The sequence below is a fragment of the Scyliorhinus torazame genome, chromosome 27 (genome assembly GCF_047496885.1).
Source record: "Scyliorhinus torazame isolate Kashiwa2021f chromosome 27, sScyTor2.1, whole genome shotgun sequence".
Classification (NCBI taxonomy): Eukaryota; Metazoa; Chordata; class Chondrichthyes; order Carcharhiniformes; family Scyliorhinidae; genus Scyliorhinus; species Scyliorhinus torazame.
In genome coordinates this window covers 11,749,249-11,769,026 of record NC_092733.1, presented here as the reverse complement: position 1 = coordinate 11,769,026, position 19,778 = coordinate 11,749,249, and the positions used below count along the sequence as shown (strand labels likewise).

General features: G+C 45.7%; 1 protein-coding gene across 1 annotated transcript in view; it reads left to right on the top strand.

The window, feature by feature from the left end:
- LOC140403203 (venom factor-like) overlaps positions 1 to 19,778 on the top strand; it is a 259,736-nt gene that overhangs the window by 173,973 nt on the left and 65,985 nt on the right. Inside the window, exons 35-39 of the mRNA XM_072490955.1 lie at positions 1,392 to 1,481; positions 3,078 to 3,183; positions 7,186 to 7,275; positions 12,401 to 12,487; positions 13,018 to 13,101. Of these exons, the coding sequence (XP_072347056.1) occupies positions 1,392 to 1,481; positions 3,078 to 3,183; positions 7,186 to 7,275; positions 12,401 to 12,487; positions 13,018 to 13,101 (457 nt within the window). The remainder of the gene's footprint in view (positions 1 to 1,391; positions 1,482 to 3,077; positions 3,184 to 7,185; positions 7,276 to 12,400; positions 12,488 to 13,017; positions 13,102 to 19,778) is intronic.

Genomic DNA, 19,778 nt, shown 5'->3' with positions numbered 1-19,778 from the left:
AGTTTTAGCAAGACTACAAAATTTCTTTACTCTGATGGATGTGAATATTTGGAATTCTCTACCGGATAAAGAAATCAAAGGACATGAAGATAGTGAAGGAAAGTAGAGTTGATATAGAAGCTCATGATCATACTGAATGGCCTCGCAGAGGGATTGTAAGACCTGCCTTTGCTCTTAATTCTTACATTTGTAACCTTATATTTGTGAAATATCTCAAGGTGCTTCCCTTAACTGCATCATTTTGAAATAATATGAAGTTATCTGTAACTAACCATTTGTACACAGCCGGATCTCTCAGAACCAACATGATGAATGATCAATCATTCTGTATTAAGAACATAAGTGGAAGGCTAATGTAGACCATTTGACCCTTTAAGCCTGTCCCAGCAATCAATAAGAACCTCAACTCTTTCTCCTCGCGGCGATCCCGATATCCCTTAATTCCCTTAGCACGCAAAAATGTAGACAGATAAGAATGGTGTTGGTTGAGATAGGAATGTGCATTTGAGTGTGGCAGCCAGTGTATGACAGGGAAAGCATTTTGAGTTCTGACTGAATCCAGTTTGACTATTCCGTTGGAGATCACTGATCGTAAGAATCTCTATGCCCTCTCCAGGGGTAGGAGCGAGCATCCCATCTCATTGGATATTAGAACAGAGCAGTGCCAACAGCTGCATCTCTTGAACATCCAATTCTAATTATATAAACTTCAAATGATCACAGCATATTTTTACCTAGAAATAAACGTTAATAGAAACTTCCTTTTCAATAAGTGAATGTAAAAAATGAAAATGCAATTTTCTGTCAAAGGCCTGACCATTAATCCAGTCTTGAATTAACCATTATCAATTGGATCTGAATTAAAGGAAATGCAATTTTAAGATCGATATTTGATCCTACATGTACATAGACACTTCATCCGCCAGTGGTACACTAAGTTAGAAGCTGTATTCGTGTGATAGAGTATAATTGAATATGAAATATTTGACAAATGTAAATATTGTTCTTCTCTCACGTGCCCTCACAGACAATGCTGGTGCACATCTTCTCCCCACTTTCACTTTTCACAGATGCTCTTCTCAGTAGCTTTCTCTCACTTTCCCAACCCTCAACCCTCCAACTCAGTTGGTGCTACAATTACCATCCCTCTCACGCATTTTTAGTTCAGCCTGGGGTTCCTTTCAGTCACCCATTCTCCCGGCTAATATTATGCAATGAGAATTCTACCTGTGTGAATGGATGTGCTCTTGGTTTGAGATTTTCAGGCATGGTGATGAATTTCTGCACATGACTGAAAGCTGTCTGACCAAACTATGTGTAATCATTGTATATTCCTAGTGTATGTATTAGCAAACTGTAAGTTGGTAACATTTAGTCGGATTTATTTCCAGCTGAACAATGGAGTGGACAGATATATATCAAGATTTGAACTAGACAAGACATTATCAACCAAAGGATCACTGATCATTTATTTGGATTCGGTAAGAAGCTAATATTTTGACAATTGTGAGAATGAAGAAAGACAGTCTCAAGTGTCCCAAAATACTTTGTTTCTCTTCCTGCGCCTCATGGTGCACAAGGCAAATTTAGTCTGTTTCCCTCGCATGGTTTTTCCTGGAGTAAGTTGCTAGCCTGTCGCCAGAGGCTGATAGTTTGAGGGGACACCACTCCACATCAAGTATGGCTGACCAGGGTCGCTCCTGCTCTTGCCACCTGCTGTTGGCGTGTCGGAAAGATTTTACAGGATGATACTCAACCTGTTTGGCCATGTCATGAACATACCTTCCTTGGCCATTGCATCTTGGGGTGGAACTCAAACTGGGAGTTTCTGGCATAGGGACAAGCGTGTTACCCATTGTGCCACAAGACCTCCATTACAAAACACTTAACAGTCAATTGTACTTTTGAAATGTGGTAGGTTGTTGCTGGCAGGGCATTGACAAATAAGTTGCCTAGTTAATTTAGCTAACTACCCAACTGGCTTCCATCAAGTTGAGATCAAACTGGGTCCAATCTTAACCATGCTCACTCACTTTATTAGTCCAATTTTTTTTGTATGAGAATCATAGAATCCGTGGAGAAGGAGGCCATTCAGCCTATCAATTCTGCACTGGCCCTTCCTCCGATAGAGCCTCTTACCTAGACCCAAACCCCCGCTCCTATCCCCATAACCACACAAAACCTGCACATCCCTGGACATGAAGGGAAGCTTTATCAGGGCCAATCCACCTAATCTGCACACCTTTGGACTGTGGCAGGAAACCAGAGCTCCCGGAGGAAACCCACGCAGACAAGGGGAGAACATGCAAATTCCACACAGACTGTCACCCGAATCGAAAATTGAACCCGGGTCCCTGGCGCTGTGAGGCAGCAGTGCTGACCACTGTGACATTTGGATTAAGGTGGTTAATACAGTTTTAACAAAAATACTGTGTAAACATTATTCATCCTTTTAAACTGTTTAATATGAATGGTTTTGCTGCTTGGCAATGTGATACTTGGAGTGTCCACATCAAATGACACCTGAACAGCCAGTGCAAATATAGAGCAAGGTTCCCTGTTCCAGCAGTTTACTGTATTTCCCTTTCATGCTGTTGCTGTCGCCTTGCTGAGGAAGAATGTTAATCTAGGCCAAATCATGACAGTGTACTCAACAGAAGTGAGCTGGGACTATTGAATATCATTTCATGTGTAACATAATCAGGAAAGAGGCCTTCAGTCCATCGGTTTTTGCTAAATATAAACTGAAACCAAAAGTGAATAAGTTGAGAGATCTAAGTCCACTGAACCGCAGTGCCCGTAATCTGCCAGCTAATTGGATTCACATTTTTCATTGAGGTCTGAATGTAAAAGGTATTTTATGAAGATTGGATTGAGTTAATACTTTTCTTGACTTGCATTTCAATGCATAGTGAAGTTTTGTCTTTAGCACTGAAACAATCCCTTGTTAAGTATCTTCAGGTGAATTATATTCCTAATTTGCTGCACTATTTTCTTCACATATGCAGATTAATCCTTTTGGCTGATCTTTAATTAATCAATTGAGTTCTGATTTTGCTCTTTCAAAATGCAAACAGGTTTCACATACAGAAGACACTCATTTTGGATTTAAAATCCATCAGTTCTTCAAAGTTGGACTTATCCAACCAGCTTCTGCCAGGATTTATCAATATTATGATACAGGTGAGTACTTGTAAGACTTACTGACTTAGCTTGATTTCTTTTGGATGGATATTAAGATGAGAAAAACTATGTTTGGGGTGGCATGGGCTATAACTGCTGCCTCACAGTGGCAGGGACCTGGGTTCGATTCCGACCTTGGACGACTGTGTGGAGTTTGCCCGTTCTCCCCGTGTCTGAGTGGGTTTCTTCCGGGTGCTCCAGTTCCCTCCCACAGATCACTCTGGATTCTATTCTATGATTCACAAGGGATTCTATTCTATGATTCTATGAGTTACTTGACAACCACAATGACATCCCAGTGAGTCAAATCCCAGGGGATCCACCTGCAAATTTGTGTTCAGTGGATCTTCAAAGGTATTTCAAACGCAGTAATCAGTAAGAGTCAGCATAGTTTTGTGAAGGGTGAAATCATGTTGAACCAATTTATTGTAGTTCTTTGAAGGAGTAACATGCACTATGGATAAAGGGGAACCTGTAGACATGCTGTACTTGGATTTCCAGAAGATATTTGATAAGGTGTCACACCAGAGGATATTGCAGAAACTAAAAGCTCATGGTGTAGAAAGCAACATATTAGCATGGGAAAAGATTGGTTGGCCGGCAGAAATTGGAAAGGATGCATAAACGGGCCTTTTTCTGATTGGCAGGGTGTGATGAGTGGAGTCCCACAGGATGTGTGCTGGGGCCTCAACTTTTAACAATTTATGCCAGTGGCTTAGGTAAGGGGAGTGAAGGCTTGCTGAGGGGAGTGAAGGCTTGGTGAGGGGAGTGAAGGCTTGGTGAGTGGAGTGAAGGCTTGGTGAGGGGAGTGAAGGCTTGGTGAGGGGAGTGAAGGCTTGGTGAGGGGAGTGAAGGCTTGGTGAGGGGAGTGAAGGCTTGGTGAGGGGAGTGAAGGCTTGGTGAGGGGAGTGAAGGCTTGGTGAGGGGCGTGAAGGCTTGGTGAGGGGAGTGAAGGCTTGGTGAGGGGAGTGAAGGCTTGGTGAGGGGAGTGAAGGCTTGGTGAGGGGAGTGAATGCTTGGTAGCTAAATTCTCAGATTACACAAAGATGGGTCGGAAAGTATGTTGTGAAGAGGACATAAGGAGGTTGCAGATGGATATAGGTACATTGAGTTAGTGGGCAAAAATATTGACTGATGGAATATAATGTGGAAAATTGGAAGTTGTTCACTTTGGCAAAAGGAATAAAAAAACACAGTATTACTGAAACAGAGTGGCTGCAGAATTCCAAGGTGCAGAGGTTTCAGTCCATGAGTCACAAAACGTTAGTATGCAATGCCACGACACTCAGGCTGTAGCGCAGGCAATTCCAGCCCCATTTGACCCAAAGTCACAACTCAAGTGAAATTAGATGTTATTTTAAAATACCTGAGGTCTTGGCGAAGCCCAATAAACCGCAGTCACCAGGTTTGGAAGTTTAACACAAGTAACTTTTCATTATGTACAGTGTTATAATTAAACTGTCAGGAAAATATAACTAGGGTGGTGTGATGGCACAGTGATTAGCATGGCTGCCTCGCAGCTCCACGGTCCCGTGTTCAGTTCCGGCCTCGGGCTACTGTCTGTGTGGCATTTGCACTTTCTCCCCGTGTCTGTGTGGGTTTCCTCTGGGTGCTCAATTTTCTTCCCACTGTCCAAAGATGTGCAGGTTAGGTGGATTGCGGCGCTGAGGACCCGGGTTCGATCCCGGCCCCGGGTCACTGCCGGGTGGAGTTTGCACATTCTCCCAGTGTCTGCGTGGGTCTCACCCCCACAGCCCAAAGATGTGCAGGGGAGGGGGATTGGCCGTGCTAAATTTCCCCTTACTGTCTAAAAGGTTTGGTGGGGTTACTGGGTTACGGAGATAGGGTGGAGACATGGGCTTAAGTAGGGTGTTCTTTCCAAGGGCCGGTGCAGTCACAATGGGTCGAATGGTCTGCTTCTGCACTGTAAATTCGATGAATGTCTAATACCCCTTTCCCAACCACACCCCCCCCTTTCTATCTATACACATAGATGAACAATATAGAGGGAAAGGGTGATCGAAAGGTAAAATATTAATAAAAATAAAACGATAAAGGATCTCTGCACGAGGATTGCTTCCAGTTAATGTCTTTCTGTAGGTCAAGCTTTCATTTGTGCTTCTTCCTCCTAGGCTTGAGATGGTTTTTCTTTGGCAAGGTTGTCTACTTTCAGCTGGCTTGTAATTCAGAACAAGGCAGCAGCACGGGTTCAATTCCCTTACCGGCCTCCCCGAACAGGTGCCGGAATGTGGCGACTAGAGGCTTTTCACAGTAACTTCATTGAAGCCTACTTGTAACAATAAGTGATTATTATTATTAGATTCAGGATTAGTTCAAGTTGACAGCAAAGATGTGCCAGTCATTCACTGGTTTTACAACAGCAAAGCAGTTCTTTACTTCAGTAGAGAGGGAGAGATTGTTCCTTTCACTTCCAAGATCATAGAATTTACAATGCAGAAGGAGGCCATTCGGCCCATCGAGTCTGCACCGGCTCTTGGAAAGAGCACCCTACCCAAGGTCAACACCTCCACCCTATCCCCATAACCCAGTAACCCCACTAAGGGCAATTTTGGACACTAAGGGCAATTTATCATGGCCAATCCACCTAACCCGCACATCTTTGGACTGTGGGAGGAAACCGGAGCACCCAGAGGAAACCCACGCACACACGGGGAGAACGTGCAGACTCCGCACAGACAGTGATCCAAGCCGGGAATCGAACCTGGGACCCTGGAGCTGTGAAGCAATTGTGCTATCCACAATGCTACCGTGCTGCCCACGGTATCGAAACACTTCTGCCCAGCTCTCTCTGAACGCATTACGCAGGAACCAATCACTGGCTGTTGTCAGGCACAACACTGTCCCTGACCAACTCGCAGGTTGCTAGCCTACCAATCGAACCAACTTATTCCAAAGCTGGTTCTTACCACTTGTCACCGATGAGGCTGTTTCACCTCTCCAAAATACAAAATCTGTCCTGACAAGCTTAGACAGGTTCAGCTATTCCTGAGTTATTAATGCAGAATTGTAGCTTATCATGAGCACTATTCTGTAGGATTTACTATTCTATTGGCGGAAATGGTTTGACATAACCATACCTTTGTTCTCTGAGCTTGACTCATCCTGATTTCACTGTATACGTTGTAAGGGAAATATGACAAGAAGCATACAAGAGAGCTATCAAAAAGGAAAGGAAGTGAAGATTTTTAAAATAACATTCAACTGTAAAGGGGCGGCAGGGCGGCACAGTGGTTAGCACTGCTGCCTCGTGGCGCCAATGACCCAGGTTCGACCCTGGCCGTGGGTCACTATCCGTGTGGAGTTTGCACATTCTCCCCGTGTCGGCGTGGGTCTCACCACCACAACCCAAAGATGTGCAGGGGAGGTGGATCGGCCACGCTAAATTTCCCCTTAATTGGCAAAAAGAATTGGGTACTCTGAATCTATTTTTTAAAAATTCAGCTGTAAAGCTTATTATATTTATTGACTTGCAAATATAATAAAACTCGACCCAATGCTCAAAAGAGGAAGAATGCCAACGTCAGGGATCTCTGCGTGTTCTTTGCTACAAAATAGGGGCTGGTTTAGCTCACGGGGGCTAGTTTAGCTCACTGGGCTAAATCGCTGGCTTTTAAAGACCAAGGCAGGCCAGCAGCACGGTTCAATTCCCGTACCAGCCTCCCTGAACAGGTGCCGGAATGTGGCGACTACGGGCTTTTCACAGTAACTTCATTGAAGCCTACTCGTGACAATAAGCCATTTTCATTTCATTAATTTATCGGAATTTGGTCTTTTTTTTTTGTTTGTGGACAAAGAACGTTTGTACCATTAACATAGCAAACAATATTTTTGGGGCTCCATTTCCAATTGTTCTGAATTTAAAAACTTATGGCAATTTTTGGGAGTCATTTTCGTTATGTTAATAAATTGTTTGTAAATTTTTTATATTCCTTGTCTTAACTGTAATATTATATTCATGTCATTTTTGTTATCTACATGCAGTGAATAGTTGCACTAAATTCTACAATGTCAATGAAAACAGTACCATGCTCAGCAAAATCTGTTGGGGTGATGTTTGCAGATGCGCAGAAGGTAGGATTCAGTCATACTTATTACATGAGTTTATTTTTTCATTTAATGTACTATTTGTTCACTCATTATATCTGGAATATAATCTAAGTTGAAATGATCGACAGTACTGTGATTTTCAATAATGCAATCTCCACGGGATAAAATTCTGTTAATGTTAACACCAACTGATGTGCATAGACCAATTGCTGTGACTCCGTTATCAGTACAAACATGACTTAAGCCAGCTTTAATAGCATGGAGAATCCATTTCATTTGAATCATTTGGTATAAATATGCACTTAATGGTGGTAACAAATCTATGTCGGTAAATCTGCAATCTGTTCATCTCTTGCTGAGTTGCATTTCCAGAGACATGGGATGGAAATAGGAAAGTTGCAGTTAACCCAAGCTCCCTTGAGCATAGCTCCCTGTTTCAAACATAGTCACTGTGCAATATAAAACCATTGATCCTAGACTGCATTTTGTCCATTACCTAATACTTCTGTGTTAGACCTTTGTGTCACTCATGAATATATGCTTAAATTTCATATTTGTTATGAACAAGTGAGGAAGGGTACAAGAATTCACTCTCTTTATCTGCTCCTATGTTGATCTTATCAGGTGTTTTTGAAATCTATAAAAGATGAATGTGCGAATTCAGTGAAAGTACTTAACTGTTTATGTCCTGATTGCAAAGAGCTCAGTCTGACTGAATTTCTTGAGTTAAAGGGGTTAGGTTTCCTTGTTCTTTAAGAACACACCCAGGTAAAGTTATATGTATTTGTTTTTCAATAAAATGGTAAAATATGTCCTTACTGTTGCAACACACACACACACATGCAAAACTCGACAGGGTTAACTTTTGGGCAAATGAAGGTTCAATGATAAAAAGCAAAGATACAAAGAGTTCACTGACTACAAGTCCTTCAATGTGGTTCATGGCTGAGACAGTTGTTAGGGCTGTGCTCCTTGGGTTTTCCTCCTGGATACACTCCTTTGGGGTTTGAAGTTTCCTTTAGAATTTCTCTATCTGCTTTTCACAGTCTGATTTAAGCAGGCAGGGTTCATTTTAGTTGAACGAGAGAGAGAGGCGTAAGCAGCTTTGTTGCTGCCTTCAGATATTTTTTCTCCAGACTTCCCTAGCGAGCAGAGTTTCAGAATAAGATACATTTAAAAATGGTGATCCAAACCATAGGACCTATCTCCACAGTGATTGAGTATTCCACAGAAAGTAATCAGTTGGCTCATATCTGGAAAAATCTTGAAAGTTGTGTTGTGGCCTCAGTGATTAGTTATTTAATGTCCAAGCTATCACTTCTGGCTGACCCATTCTTCAAAGTAATGATCTAGGAAGAACATATCAACAGCTCCAAAGTAACTATTGTCACTGCCGGCTCTCTGCCTCTGACATGATGGATGGCTTTAGTAGTGATGCAAATTTTTTTTTTAGAATTTAGAATTTAGATTATACAGTGCAGAAGGAGGCCATTCGGCCCATCGAGTCTGCACCGGCTCTTGGAAAGAGCACCCGACCCAAGGTCAACACCTCCACCCTATCCCCATAACCCAGTAACCCCACCCAACACTAAGGGCAATTTTGGACACTAGGGCAATTTACCATGGCCAATCCACCTAACCTGCACATCTTTGGACTGTGGGAGGAAACCGGAGCACCCGGAGGAAACCCACGCACACACGGGGAGGATGTGCAGACTCCGCACAGACAGTGACCCAAGCCGGAATCGAACCTGGGACCGTGGAGCTATGAAGCAATTGTGCTATCCACAATGCTACCATGCTGCCAAATGGCGGCATCCATGTCTGATGTAATGTTTGACATTAACAGCTGTGAGATCTTGCATGTCTTAGCCGTAATCCACATTGGAAACGTCCAGAAAATGACCAGATGCAGTTGCCGGCATGTCAGGTGACCTGTGGCAGCCTTCTGAAGTCAGTGTCTTTGTTTCAACCTGCTTCTTTAGAAAAGTTGCTTATGTGAGTCCATTATCAAAGTTGAATATCTCACATTAACATACCACTGTTTTCATAAACTAGCAACAAGGCCAGAATAGAAGAGACAGGACACTTAGATATATGTAAACGATGTGTGGAGAAATTTTCTTTGAAGAGTTTATGAAAACAATGAAAAAGAAATTAGCGTTCATTAAAATCTAGCAGCAAATGAAATGGTTGCCGACATTTCATCCACCACCACAATTCGATAGGGCAGCACTTATCAACAAAATAGAATTTGTAGCATAATAGAGGCTTACAATTACAGATTGTACACAAAAAAGATTAGAATCAGCCATATAAAAGCATTTTTTAGATTCCATAACAAAAGCAAAATATTTAGGATGCTGGGATCCTGAAATAAAACAGAAAATGCTGGGAATACTCAACAGGTCTGGCAGCATCGGTGGAGAGGGAAACACAGTTAATGGCCGGGATTCTCTGCTCTCTTGGCGCGTGGGAGCGGAATGTATCATGAGAATGATAAAGATTGGTTTGTGACTGGCCACGTTTTCTGCTGCACCACATTGGGAATGCCATTTCAATAAATCTGTAGCTCAATATAAGGGTTGCTTGCCAGAACCATCCCCTACACTAGATCATCAGGACACATTGGCGTGCATTTAGACCAATGTATTTCACAATGATGTAACAGCGACATGCACCCGGTCACCTTTACTTGCTCATGATTTTGAGGTTCGTTTGCCGACCTTGCATCATGCAGCACTTGCTGTAATCAGTGGCAGGATTCGCAGGCAACATCACATCATTTGTAGGGTAGTGTCACATGCAAATCCTACCTACCAGACCAGCGGGAAAGTGGGAATGGAGGGGACGGAGGTGGGGTGGCCTTTAATGTTCTGCAGGGTAACGTCTTCACTGAAGGGTTGAGAAAGGTAAGGATGCACTTGGACACATGACGGGGTGGGGGATGTGAGGGAGATAGAGTCCTCAGTGCCAGGATTGGAGGGGGGGGGGAAGATTATGTTACAAAATGACATAAAGCACTTGGGACTAGAATGGGAGGATTGCTGAGTGAAAAAGCATTTCAGTTTTTACTGTTGAGCTTGTAGGGACTGTGCTGGTTCTAGTCCAGGGATGGGGAGGGCATGTCTGCCCAGACTCAGTTGTGCCCGGCATTTGTGCGCAGAACATTGTTGTAACATCATACACCTCGGTCCATGGGGTGTCTGGCAACATACTGGGCTACAGAGGGCACAGTCAGTCAGGGGAACCATCTGCAGCCTACGTTTGGGGAAAGGTATTATGGAGCTATCCAAAGGTTTTGGGAAGCTGTGCAAGTGATCTCAAACTGGGCAGCACTGTGGATAGCACAATTGATTCACAGCTCCAGGGTCCCGTGTTCGATTCCGGCTTGGGTCGCTGTCTGTGCGGAGTCTGCACGTTCTCCCCGTGTGCCCGTGGGTTTCCTCCGGGTGCTCCGGTTTCCTCCCACAGTCCAAAGGTGTGCAGGTTAGGTGGATCGGCCATGATAAATTGCCCTTCGTGTCCAAAATTGCCCTTAGTGTTGGGTGGGGTTACTGGGTTATGGGGATAGGGTGGAGGTGTTTACCTTGGATAGGGTGCTCTTTCCAAGAGCTGGTGCAGACTCGATGGGCCGAATGGCCTCCTTCTGCACTGTAAATTCTATGATAATCTATGATTCTATGGTAAGGGCTGAGGTTCACATGGGGTGTAGGCTCTACTTAAACTTGTTCAGGGGCTAACAAAGAGATATCAACCACAATCACGATGGGAATCAAAAGATACAGGGGAAGGTCAGGGAGGTTAGAGATTGGGGCACCACAGTAGCATAATGGTTAGCACAATTGCTTCATTGCTCCAGGGTCCCAGGTTTGATTCCTGGCTTGGTTCACTATCTGTGCAGAGTCTGCACGTTCTCCCCGTGTGTGTGTGGGTTTCCTCTTGGTGGTCCGGTTGCATGGTGCACCGAAAACAACCTCTCTCTAAATGTTGGAAAGACCAAGGAACTGATTATTGACTTCAGGAAGTGTAGCAGGACTGCCCCCCCCCGCCCCCCATCTACATCAATGGCTCCGGAATGGAGATGGGCGATAGCTTTATGTTCCTGGGGGTCACCATCACCAACAGTCTGTCCTAGTCCACTCAGTTGATGCAACAGTCAAGAAAGCCCAACAACGTCTCTACTTCTTAGGAAGCAAAAGAAATTCAGCATGGCTGCATTGATTCTCACAATCTTCTGCAGATGTGCCATAGAGAGTATCCTGTCTGGCTGCATCACAGCTTGGTATGGTAACTGCTCGGCCCAAGATCGAAGAGTGTGGTGTACTCAGCCCAATGCATCACACAAGCTTGCCATCTTCCCATTGATTCTGTCTACACCTCCCGCTGCCTCAGGAAGGCAAATAGCCTTCTCAGAGACCCCTCCCACCCAGGATTTGCCTTCTTCCAGACCCTTCCATCAGGCAGCAGATACAGAAGTCTAAAGACCCGCACATCCAGACATAGTAACAGCTTCTTCCCCACAGCTACTAGACTCCTCAACGTCTCCCCCACGGACACTATTCACGAAACCCTATGCTGCTCTTGCTCATGTATTTGCTTTGTTTGGCCCTTGTTCCGCACTGTAACCAATCACTATTTGTTGATTTACCATTTGTCAATGCACTCTGTTGATTATTCTTTTGTCTACTATGTACGTACTGTGTAAGTTGCCTTGACCGCATAAAAATACTTTTTACTGTACTTCGCTACATGTGACAATAAAATATCAATCAATCAATCAGCTAATTAAACAAATAATGAAGGCGGTTGACCATTCAGAGTTTTTCAGTTTTATTTTAATCAGTTATTTGAATTTTTTTTTTTCATTCGTTCATGGGACAGGGGACTGTGCCAGCATTTATTGCCCGTCTCGAATTGCCCCTGAAGGGTCAGCTAAGCGTCAACCACATTTCCTGTGGGTTTGGTGTCACATGTAGGCCAGACAGGATAAGGACGGCAGATTTCCTTCCCTGAAGGGCATTAGTGAACCAGATGTGTTTTTACGACAATCGACAATGATTTCATGGTCATCATTAGACTTTTAATCCCAGATTTCTTGAACTGAAACAGAGATACTTCACATTTCCTTTTCTTTTTGCATTTGTAGGAAGTTGCGCAACAGTCAAAATGCTTGCATCACGTGTCTTTGCTGATGATCGTAACAAGAAAGCGTGCGAGTCTAAAACTGATTTTGGTAAATTTATCATTCACCTGTTTTGCAAATCTGATCAGTCTGTTGGACTGATTCCTGAAAGGGCATGGTACATACCCCACCATTGTATCATTGTTTATCATTGTATCTATAGTGCTTATCATCATGACATTGACTGCGACATGTTTAAATTGCTGAAATTTAATGAAATGTTAAATAATTGGAAACATGTTCACAATGCATGTACGGCATTGAAAAATGTCTCATGTTCCGTGCCAGACTGAAAAATAGATATTTTTTAAAATCAGTCTGATTTCAAATTTACCATGAAATGCATTAAGAACAATCTGCTTGAGAAGGCCGTAACTCGAGGAGGCAATAACGATAAGAATCATCCACTGATTGTCTACACTCATTTTGATGCATTTAGAGAAGACACTTTCCTGGTTAGAGGCAAAACATTGTAACCCTGCTTAACATTCATGAGCAAAGCCTCAGCTTGTATGGTACAAATGGTGCACGAACAGCAATATTTAACATTATTCTTTTAAAATCCTTTTTATCTCTTTTAGTTTTTAACGTAACATTTCATGAGAAGAAAAAGAAAGACAATTACATATACTACAAAATGGAAGTTCTGGAAGTGATAAAGCGAGGTGAGTTATTTTCATGTCCTTGAACTTGACCAAAAAGAGAGCAAGCACGCTAAAAGAAAAAGAAATAATGAATATTCTTGGGCATTAATATTAAATACAATAGAAAACACTAACCCCAGATACTATTAGTGATACCTGCTCACTCGATCAACATAGAACAATACCATGGAAAGTTGAATGAGAATTATTGGCTTGCAATAACTTGCATTTGTATAGCACCTTTAACATAGCAAAACATTCTGAAGTGCTTCACAAGAATGTGATCAGCGATGGGCTGAAGTCCCGCCTGTCTTTGCCAGTGCTGCCGGCGTAAATTGGAGTAGGTCCCTTACTGGCGGCCCTGGCGGCGTGGGCGGCCTCTGGGGTTCTTGGGGGGCGCGGGGGGATCTGGCCCCAGGAGGTGCCCTCACGGTGGCCTGGCTTGCGCTCGGGGCTATCAATCTGCCGGCTGACCTGTGCCGTGGGGGCACTCTATTGTTCCGCACCGGCGGCTGTAGCAGTCCGCCATTGCTGGTGCGGAAACGAAGCCCTCTGAGCATGCACGGGGATGATGCCAGCACACACTGGCGCTCCCGTGCATGCGCCAACTCGTGCCGGCTGCCGGAGGCCATTCAGCGCCAGTTGGCGTAGCGCCAAGCCCCTTTCCCTACCCTACCCGGCAGGGCAGGTGGTCCCGGCGGGACGGAGTGGCGTGAGTCCTCCGCACCTTTAGGGGCTCGGCCCGCCCCAGAGTGGTTGGCGCCATGTCGACTGGCGTGAAAGGCCTTTGGCGCCACGCCAGCCGGGGCGAAAGGGACTCCGCCGGCCGCCGCGAGTCTGCGCATGTGCGGGAGCGTCAGTGGCTGCTGACGTCATCCCTGTGCATGCGCAGGGGGGGCTTCACCTACTCATCGGCCATGGCGGAGGCTGATGGTTGACGCGTAGGAAAAGAGTGCCCCAACGGCACAGGCCTGCCTGTGGATCGGTGGGCCCCAATCGCGGGCCAGGCCACCGTGGGGCACCCCCCAGCGCCAGATCGCCCTGCGCCCTCCCCAGGACCCCGGAGCCCGCCCGCGCCACCACATCCTGCCTGTAAGGGACCTGGTTCAAACTACGCCGGAGGGACCTGCATAGAAGCAGCGGGAATTCGGCCCATTGCGGGCCGGAGAATCGTCAGAGGGGGCCCGCCGACGGGCATGGCGCGATTCCAGCCCCTGCCTAATCTCCAGTGCTGGAGAATTCGGCGGCTGGCGGGGGCGGTATTCACGCCGGCCCCTGCTGATTCTCCGACCTGGCGGTGGGTCGGAGAATCCTGCTCCATATCTTTGGACTGTGGGAGGAAATTGGAGCACCCGGAGGAAACCGACGCAGACACGGGTCTATTATTACGCTCCTGTATTATTTTTTATTGCACTTCTCTGTGTGGTTTGATATACTACGGAGTGTAATTTGTGTTACTCAAACCTTGGTTACTGATGAGGTCTTCTGAATCTTGATGAAGAAGACTCAAACTCTTCCAGTCGTAACAAAAGGTTTATTGAGTAACTATAACAATAATTGCGTGAGTTCTTTACTTTAACATTGATACTAGTGATAAGGTTAACAAGATTTAACTACAATAACTACGCTTAACTACACTAACCATCTGAGCTAATCTGATACTCCTGTCCTGGTCACAGTCCATCCAAAAGAGACAGAGAGAGACACAATGTGGTTGCCTTTATACCCCTGTTGGTCCTGCCCCCTAGTGATCATCTGGGGCGGGATTCTCCGACCCCCCCGCTGGGTCGGAGAATCGCCGGGGGCTGGCGTGAATCCCGCCCCCGCCGTGTCCCGAATTCTCCGCCACCAGAGGTTCGGCTGGGGCGGGAATTGCGCCGCGCCGGGCGGCGGGAATCACGCCGGTCGGCGGGCCCACCCCCGGCGATTCTCCGGCCCGCGATGGGCCGAAGTCCCGCTGCTGTCAACCCTCTCCCGCCGGCGTGGATTAAACCACCTACTTTACCGGCGGGAGCAGGCGGCGCGGGCGGGCTCCGGGGTCCTGGGGGGGGGCGCGGGGCGATCTGGCCCCGGGGGGTGCCCCCACGGTGGCCGGGCCCGCAATAGGGGCCCACCGATCCGCGGGCGGGCCTGTGCCATGGGAGCACTCTTTTTCTTCCGCCTTCGCCGTGGTCTTCGCCATGGCGGAGGTGGAAGAGAGCCCCTCCACTGCGCATGCGCGGGGATGACATCAGCAGCCGCTGACGCTCCCGCATATGCGCGGACTTACGCAGGCTGGCGAAGTCCTTTCAGCCCTGTCTGGCGTGGCGCCAAAGGCCTTCCACGCCAGCCGGTGGAGCGGAAACCACTCCGGCACGGGCCTAGCCCCTCGAGGTGAGGGCGTGGCCCCTAAAGGTGCGGAGACTTCCGCACCATTGGGGCGGCCCGACGCCGGAGTAGTTCCCGCCACTCCATCCCGCCGGGACCCCCCGCCCCACCAGGTAGGGGAGAATCCCGCCCCTGGTGCTACTGATTACACATTAACCCCTTATGTACATGCACATACAGAGATCACTACAACGGGGAGAAAGTGCAAACTCCACACAGTCACCCGAGGCCGGAATTGAACCCGGGTCCCTGGAGCTGTGACGCAGCAGTGCTAACCATTGTGCCACAGTCAAAACATAACACTTTCACAAGTGGCTGGGATTGTTCATATTTTAATGAAGTATTGACTTGAGTTTCAATTCAGTCTGGAGTCAAGACCAAAGTCGTATGATAAGTTGCCAGCTTTCTTCATTTTTTTCGAATTAATTCATGAGTTATCGGGATTGCTGGCAAAGCAAAGACTAATTGTGCATCCCTAATTGACCTTGAGACGGTCATGGTGTCCTGCCGTCTTGAAATGCTGCAGTCCATGGGGTGGCATCAGGAGCAACGGAAGATTCTTGGGTCCAGCCTTGCACATGCACAGACATTGGGAAAAGCACTGCTGCCAATATAAAAATTTGATAAAGTTTTCGACAGCAGTTGTGAGTAAGCAGATCGACAATTGGGGAAGACTTGCTTGCATTGAAGTGAGTGGGGTCTGGGCTGCATCGACTGGGTTCATGGCAAAGCTACACTGACTGCAGGGAGGGTGGGAGCGAGATTCTCTGCCCTGCTGCACCAGTTTTCTGGTGCGGCGCGCCCCCTCCAGCAGTGGGATTCTCTGTCCCTCCAGCCAGCCAATTGGGTTTTTCATTGTGGGCTGCCCCACGCCATCGGGAAATCCCTGGGCCAGTGAGAATCCCGCCAGTGGAGAACCTAGCCCGGGAGTTCAAAGTTTGCCAATTCTGCAGAGGCCATTACTCAGTAGAAAAGTCAAAATACTCAAGCAAAAAGGGGAAAGATTTTTAGTTGCTTGTTCAAAGAGTTGCTTGTGCCATACTTTCCAACGCAGACAGAAGTGTAGAACCAAGGAGCCTGGATCCAGAAATGGTGGGAAAATGGGTGCTACGGACACGTTTGATGAGGATTATGAAAAATGGAATGTGTATGAAGAAAGATTCCAATTGTTTTTAATAGCTAATCAGACACTGGAGGACCTAGAAGGTCGCAACATTTCTCAACTCGGCTGTCGAACGTTGCTACCGAATCTTGTTCAGCCATCAAAACCAGGAAACAAGTCCTTAAGTGAATTATTAAAACCTTTCGAGGGATATTTCTCTCCAGAATGTTATTGATTGTAGAATTGTTCTGATTCCACGATCGTAGTCTGGAAGAAGGTGAAAATATTTTGCAGTTTATAGTGTCTTTAAGAGAATATTAGCTAGATATTGTGAAATTGGTACAGCACTTGATGATACTCTTTGAGTCCGGCTGGTTTGTGTGTTACACAGTGAAGCAACTCACAAGAAGCTGCTTACTGTAAGTGATTTGATTCTGAAAGCTGCTGTAGAACTTTCCACATCTATGGAGCTTGCAACGCGGAGAAATGTCTCCGATAGGGGCTGAGCAAAGATCCACAAAACGGATACTTCAAGGCTGCAAAGTTGCAAGCATGACACTGTTGTACACCGGTTGGCACTCAACGGGCGAACGCTGGAGTAAATCAAATACGTGCAAAAACTGTGGTAAGAAGGGTCACATCGCCAAATGGTGTTGGGCTCAGAAAACGTCTATACCAAGAAGAACATCACAAGTAAACAATCCAGTTGTGTCTACCAATTAGTGGATGAAGCTCAAGATCACTCATGAGACAGCAAAACCGAGCTAATGCAAAAGCTAAAGATAAGGGCGCGATTCAGCCTCTCATGAGATTTGCGACATTCAAGACGTCTCGCGGGATTCAACAGAATCTTGAGAGATTCCCTCACTGGGCATGATCCAAATCAGCATATTTAAATAAGCCATTGGGCTCATTTAAATATACATTCGCTTGGCATCTGGGACTCAACGGCCATGCCTGGGACACCTCGCCAGTGCAATTGTGGACAGTAGTAAATGCACCATGGGTGGAGTCTCCCAGGCCATTGGAGAGCCCGGGTGCCTGGGGATAGGGCAGGATGGTACCCTGGCACTCCCTCTGGCTCATGGGCACATTGGCACTGCCAGCCTGGCACCCTGGCAGTGCCACTCAAACACACTGGCAATGCCATCCTGGCACTGTCAGGATGCCTAGGTGGCACTGCCAGGGTACCAAGATGGCTGTGTCAGGGTGCGTAGGTGCCAGGTTGACACTGTCAAGGATCAGGTCCATGTGGCCTTACCAGTTAGAGGGGAAGTTCCCGGTGGCCTCTCCAAGGTTGCAGGATGAGAGGGGGTCAAAAACAAGGGGCCAGAAAGGGGACGATTGAGGCAGCCTTCCAAGATGGTACCCTGATCAAGCTCACCAGCAGGAAATCTCTCGAAGTGCAGCCTCGGTGGAGTGAATCTCCCCGAAGCCAAATAAAATGGCAAAGTGCTGTTGAATAACGCAATGTAGCACCCCGCTAAATGCACCATTCAATGGACTTTAAATCAAATTCTCTGAAAATGTTGTCAATACAAGGAGATCAACCTCGGCTGGAGTACCTAAGCTTGTTCCTGCAAGTAATTGGGTGACACCAATCGTTCCTGCATTAAAGTAGAATAGCTCAGAATTGGTGGAGATTATAAAACTACTGTTAACCAAGTTTTTTGCGTAGATCATTAGCCACTGCTATTGATTGAAGACTTGTTTGCTTGACTTTCGGAGGACAGATATTCAGTAAAAGTGATCTTTCACAGGCACATCTGCAGATGAATGTGACTGCTGAATCACAGCTACTACACACCATCATGATGCACAAAGGTCTGTTTTGATACAGAAGACTATCTTTTTGAATAACATCTGCGCCTGCTCTTTTTCAAAGATCCATTGATCAAAAACGGAGGGCCATGTATAGGATGGGTATAGAGGGATATGGCATTAGGAAGTGCTGAGAGTTTTGGCCAAGGGTGGTATCATGACCGGTACAGGCTTGAAGGGACGAAGGGTCTGTCCCTGTGTTGTATTGTTCTTTGTTCTTAAATTCCAAGTGGGTTGAAGAGAGTGCAATGTTACTGAGATGACATACTTATCACTGGTTCGAGAAAATGGAAACACTTGGAGAAATTGGAAGCTACCCTGTCGAGCCACAACACAAGAGTTAAGAAGGAAAGGTGTGATTTTTTTTCAAGTCATCCATAAATTACTTTGGTCATATCATCCACAAAGACAAAGACGGTTTACACAAAGAACTGAAGAAAATGGCAGCAATCTTAGAAACACCACGTTCTCAAAATGTGACATAATTAAGGTTCTTTTTAGGATTGATATGGTATATTTGTGCCAAATTTAGAAATATGGTTCACGCCTTTGCACACGTTGCTGTGTGTCAAACAGGCATGGCAGTGGTCAGAAGAATGCGAGACCACACACAGTGAAGTGAAAGACGCTTTGCTGAAGTCAGAGCTGTTCGTTCATTACAATCCAAAAATGAAATTGCAATTAGCGTGCGATGCCTCACCCTATGGGATTGGTGCAGTAGTCCTGCACATTATGTCTTCAGGACAGGAACGACTGATAGCATTTGCTTCACACACTCTTACTAGCGCAGAAATGAATTACACCCACTTGGTAAAAGATTCTTTGAGCATCATTTTCGGTGCAAGAAGGTTCCACCATTACCTTTATGGTAGGCTATTTAATCCATTTGACAAATCATAGACCCTTGACTACAATCTTGGGGCTGTATAAAGGCATCTTTGGCATGCGCTCTCTGAGAGTGTGGAGGCTGATTCCATTGTGACTATCAAAAGGGAATTAGGTAATCGACCAAACAGAAAAACAACTACATTTACAGGAAAATGGCAGGACAGTTGGACGAGCTCAGTTGCACTTGTGGAGAGATGGAACAAACACAATGGGCCAAATGGTCTTCTTCCGCACTACAACCATTCTATGATTCTTTGACATGCTCAATGGTAAGTGTCCATTGTTTTTATTTAATAATTGGCAATGTGTTAGGAAAACAAATATAGTTTTAAAGGATTTATATTTGTATGAGTTAACATTAGAAATAACGTATACTTTTAAGTGGGTTTAATTTAATATTTCCAAACCTGCAAGGGTCAAACCTATAGTTAGATTCATGCTGGACAAAGGTGTTTGTGTATCATTTTAACAGTCTGGGAATCGAGAGTTAAAGAAATTGTGAACAGTTTATGCAGCAGTC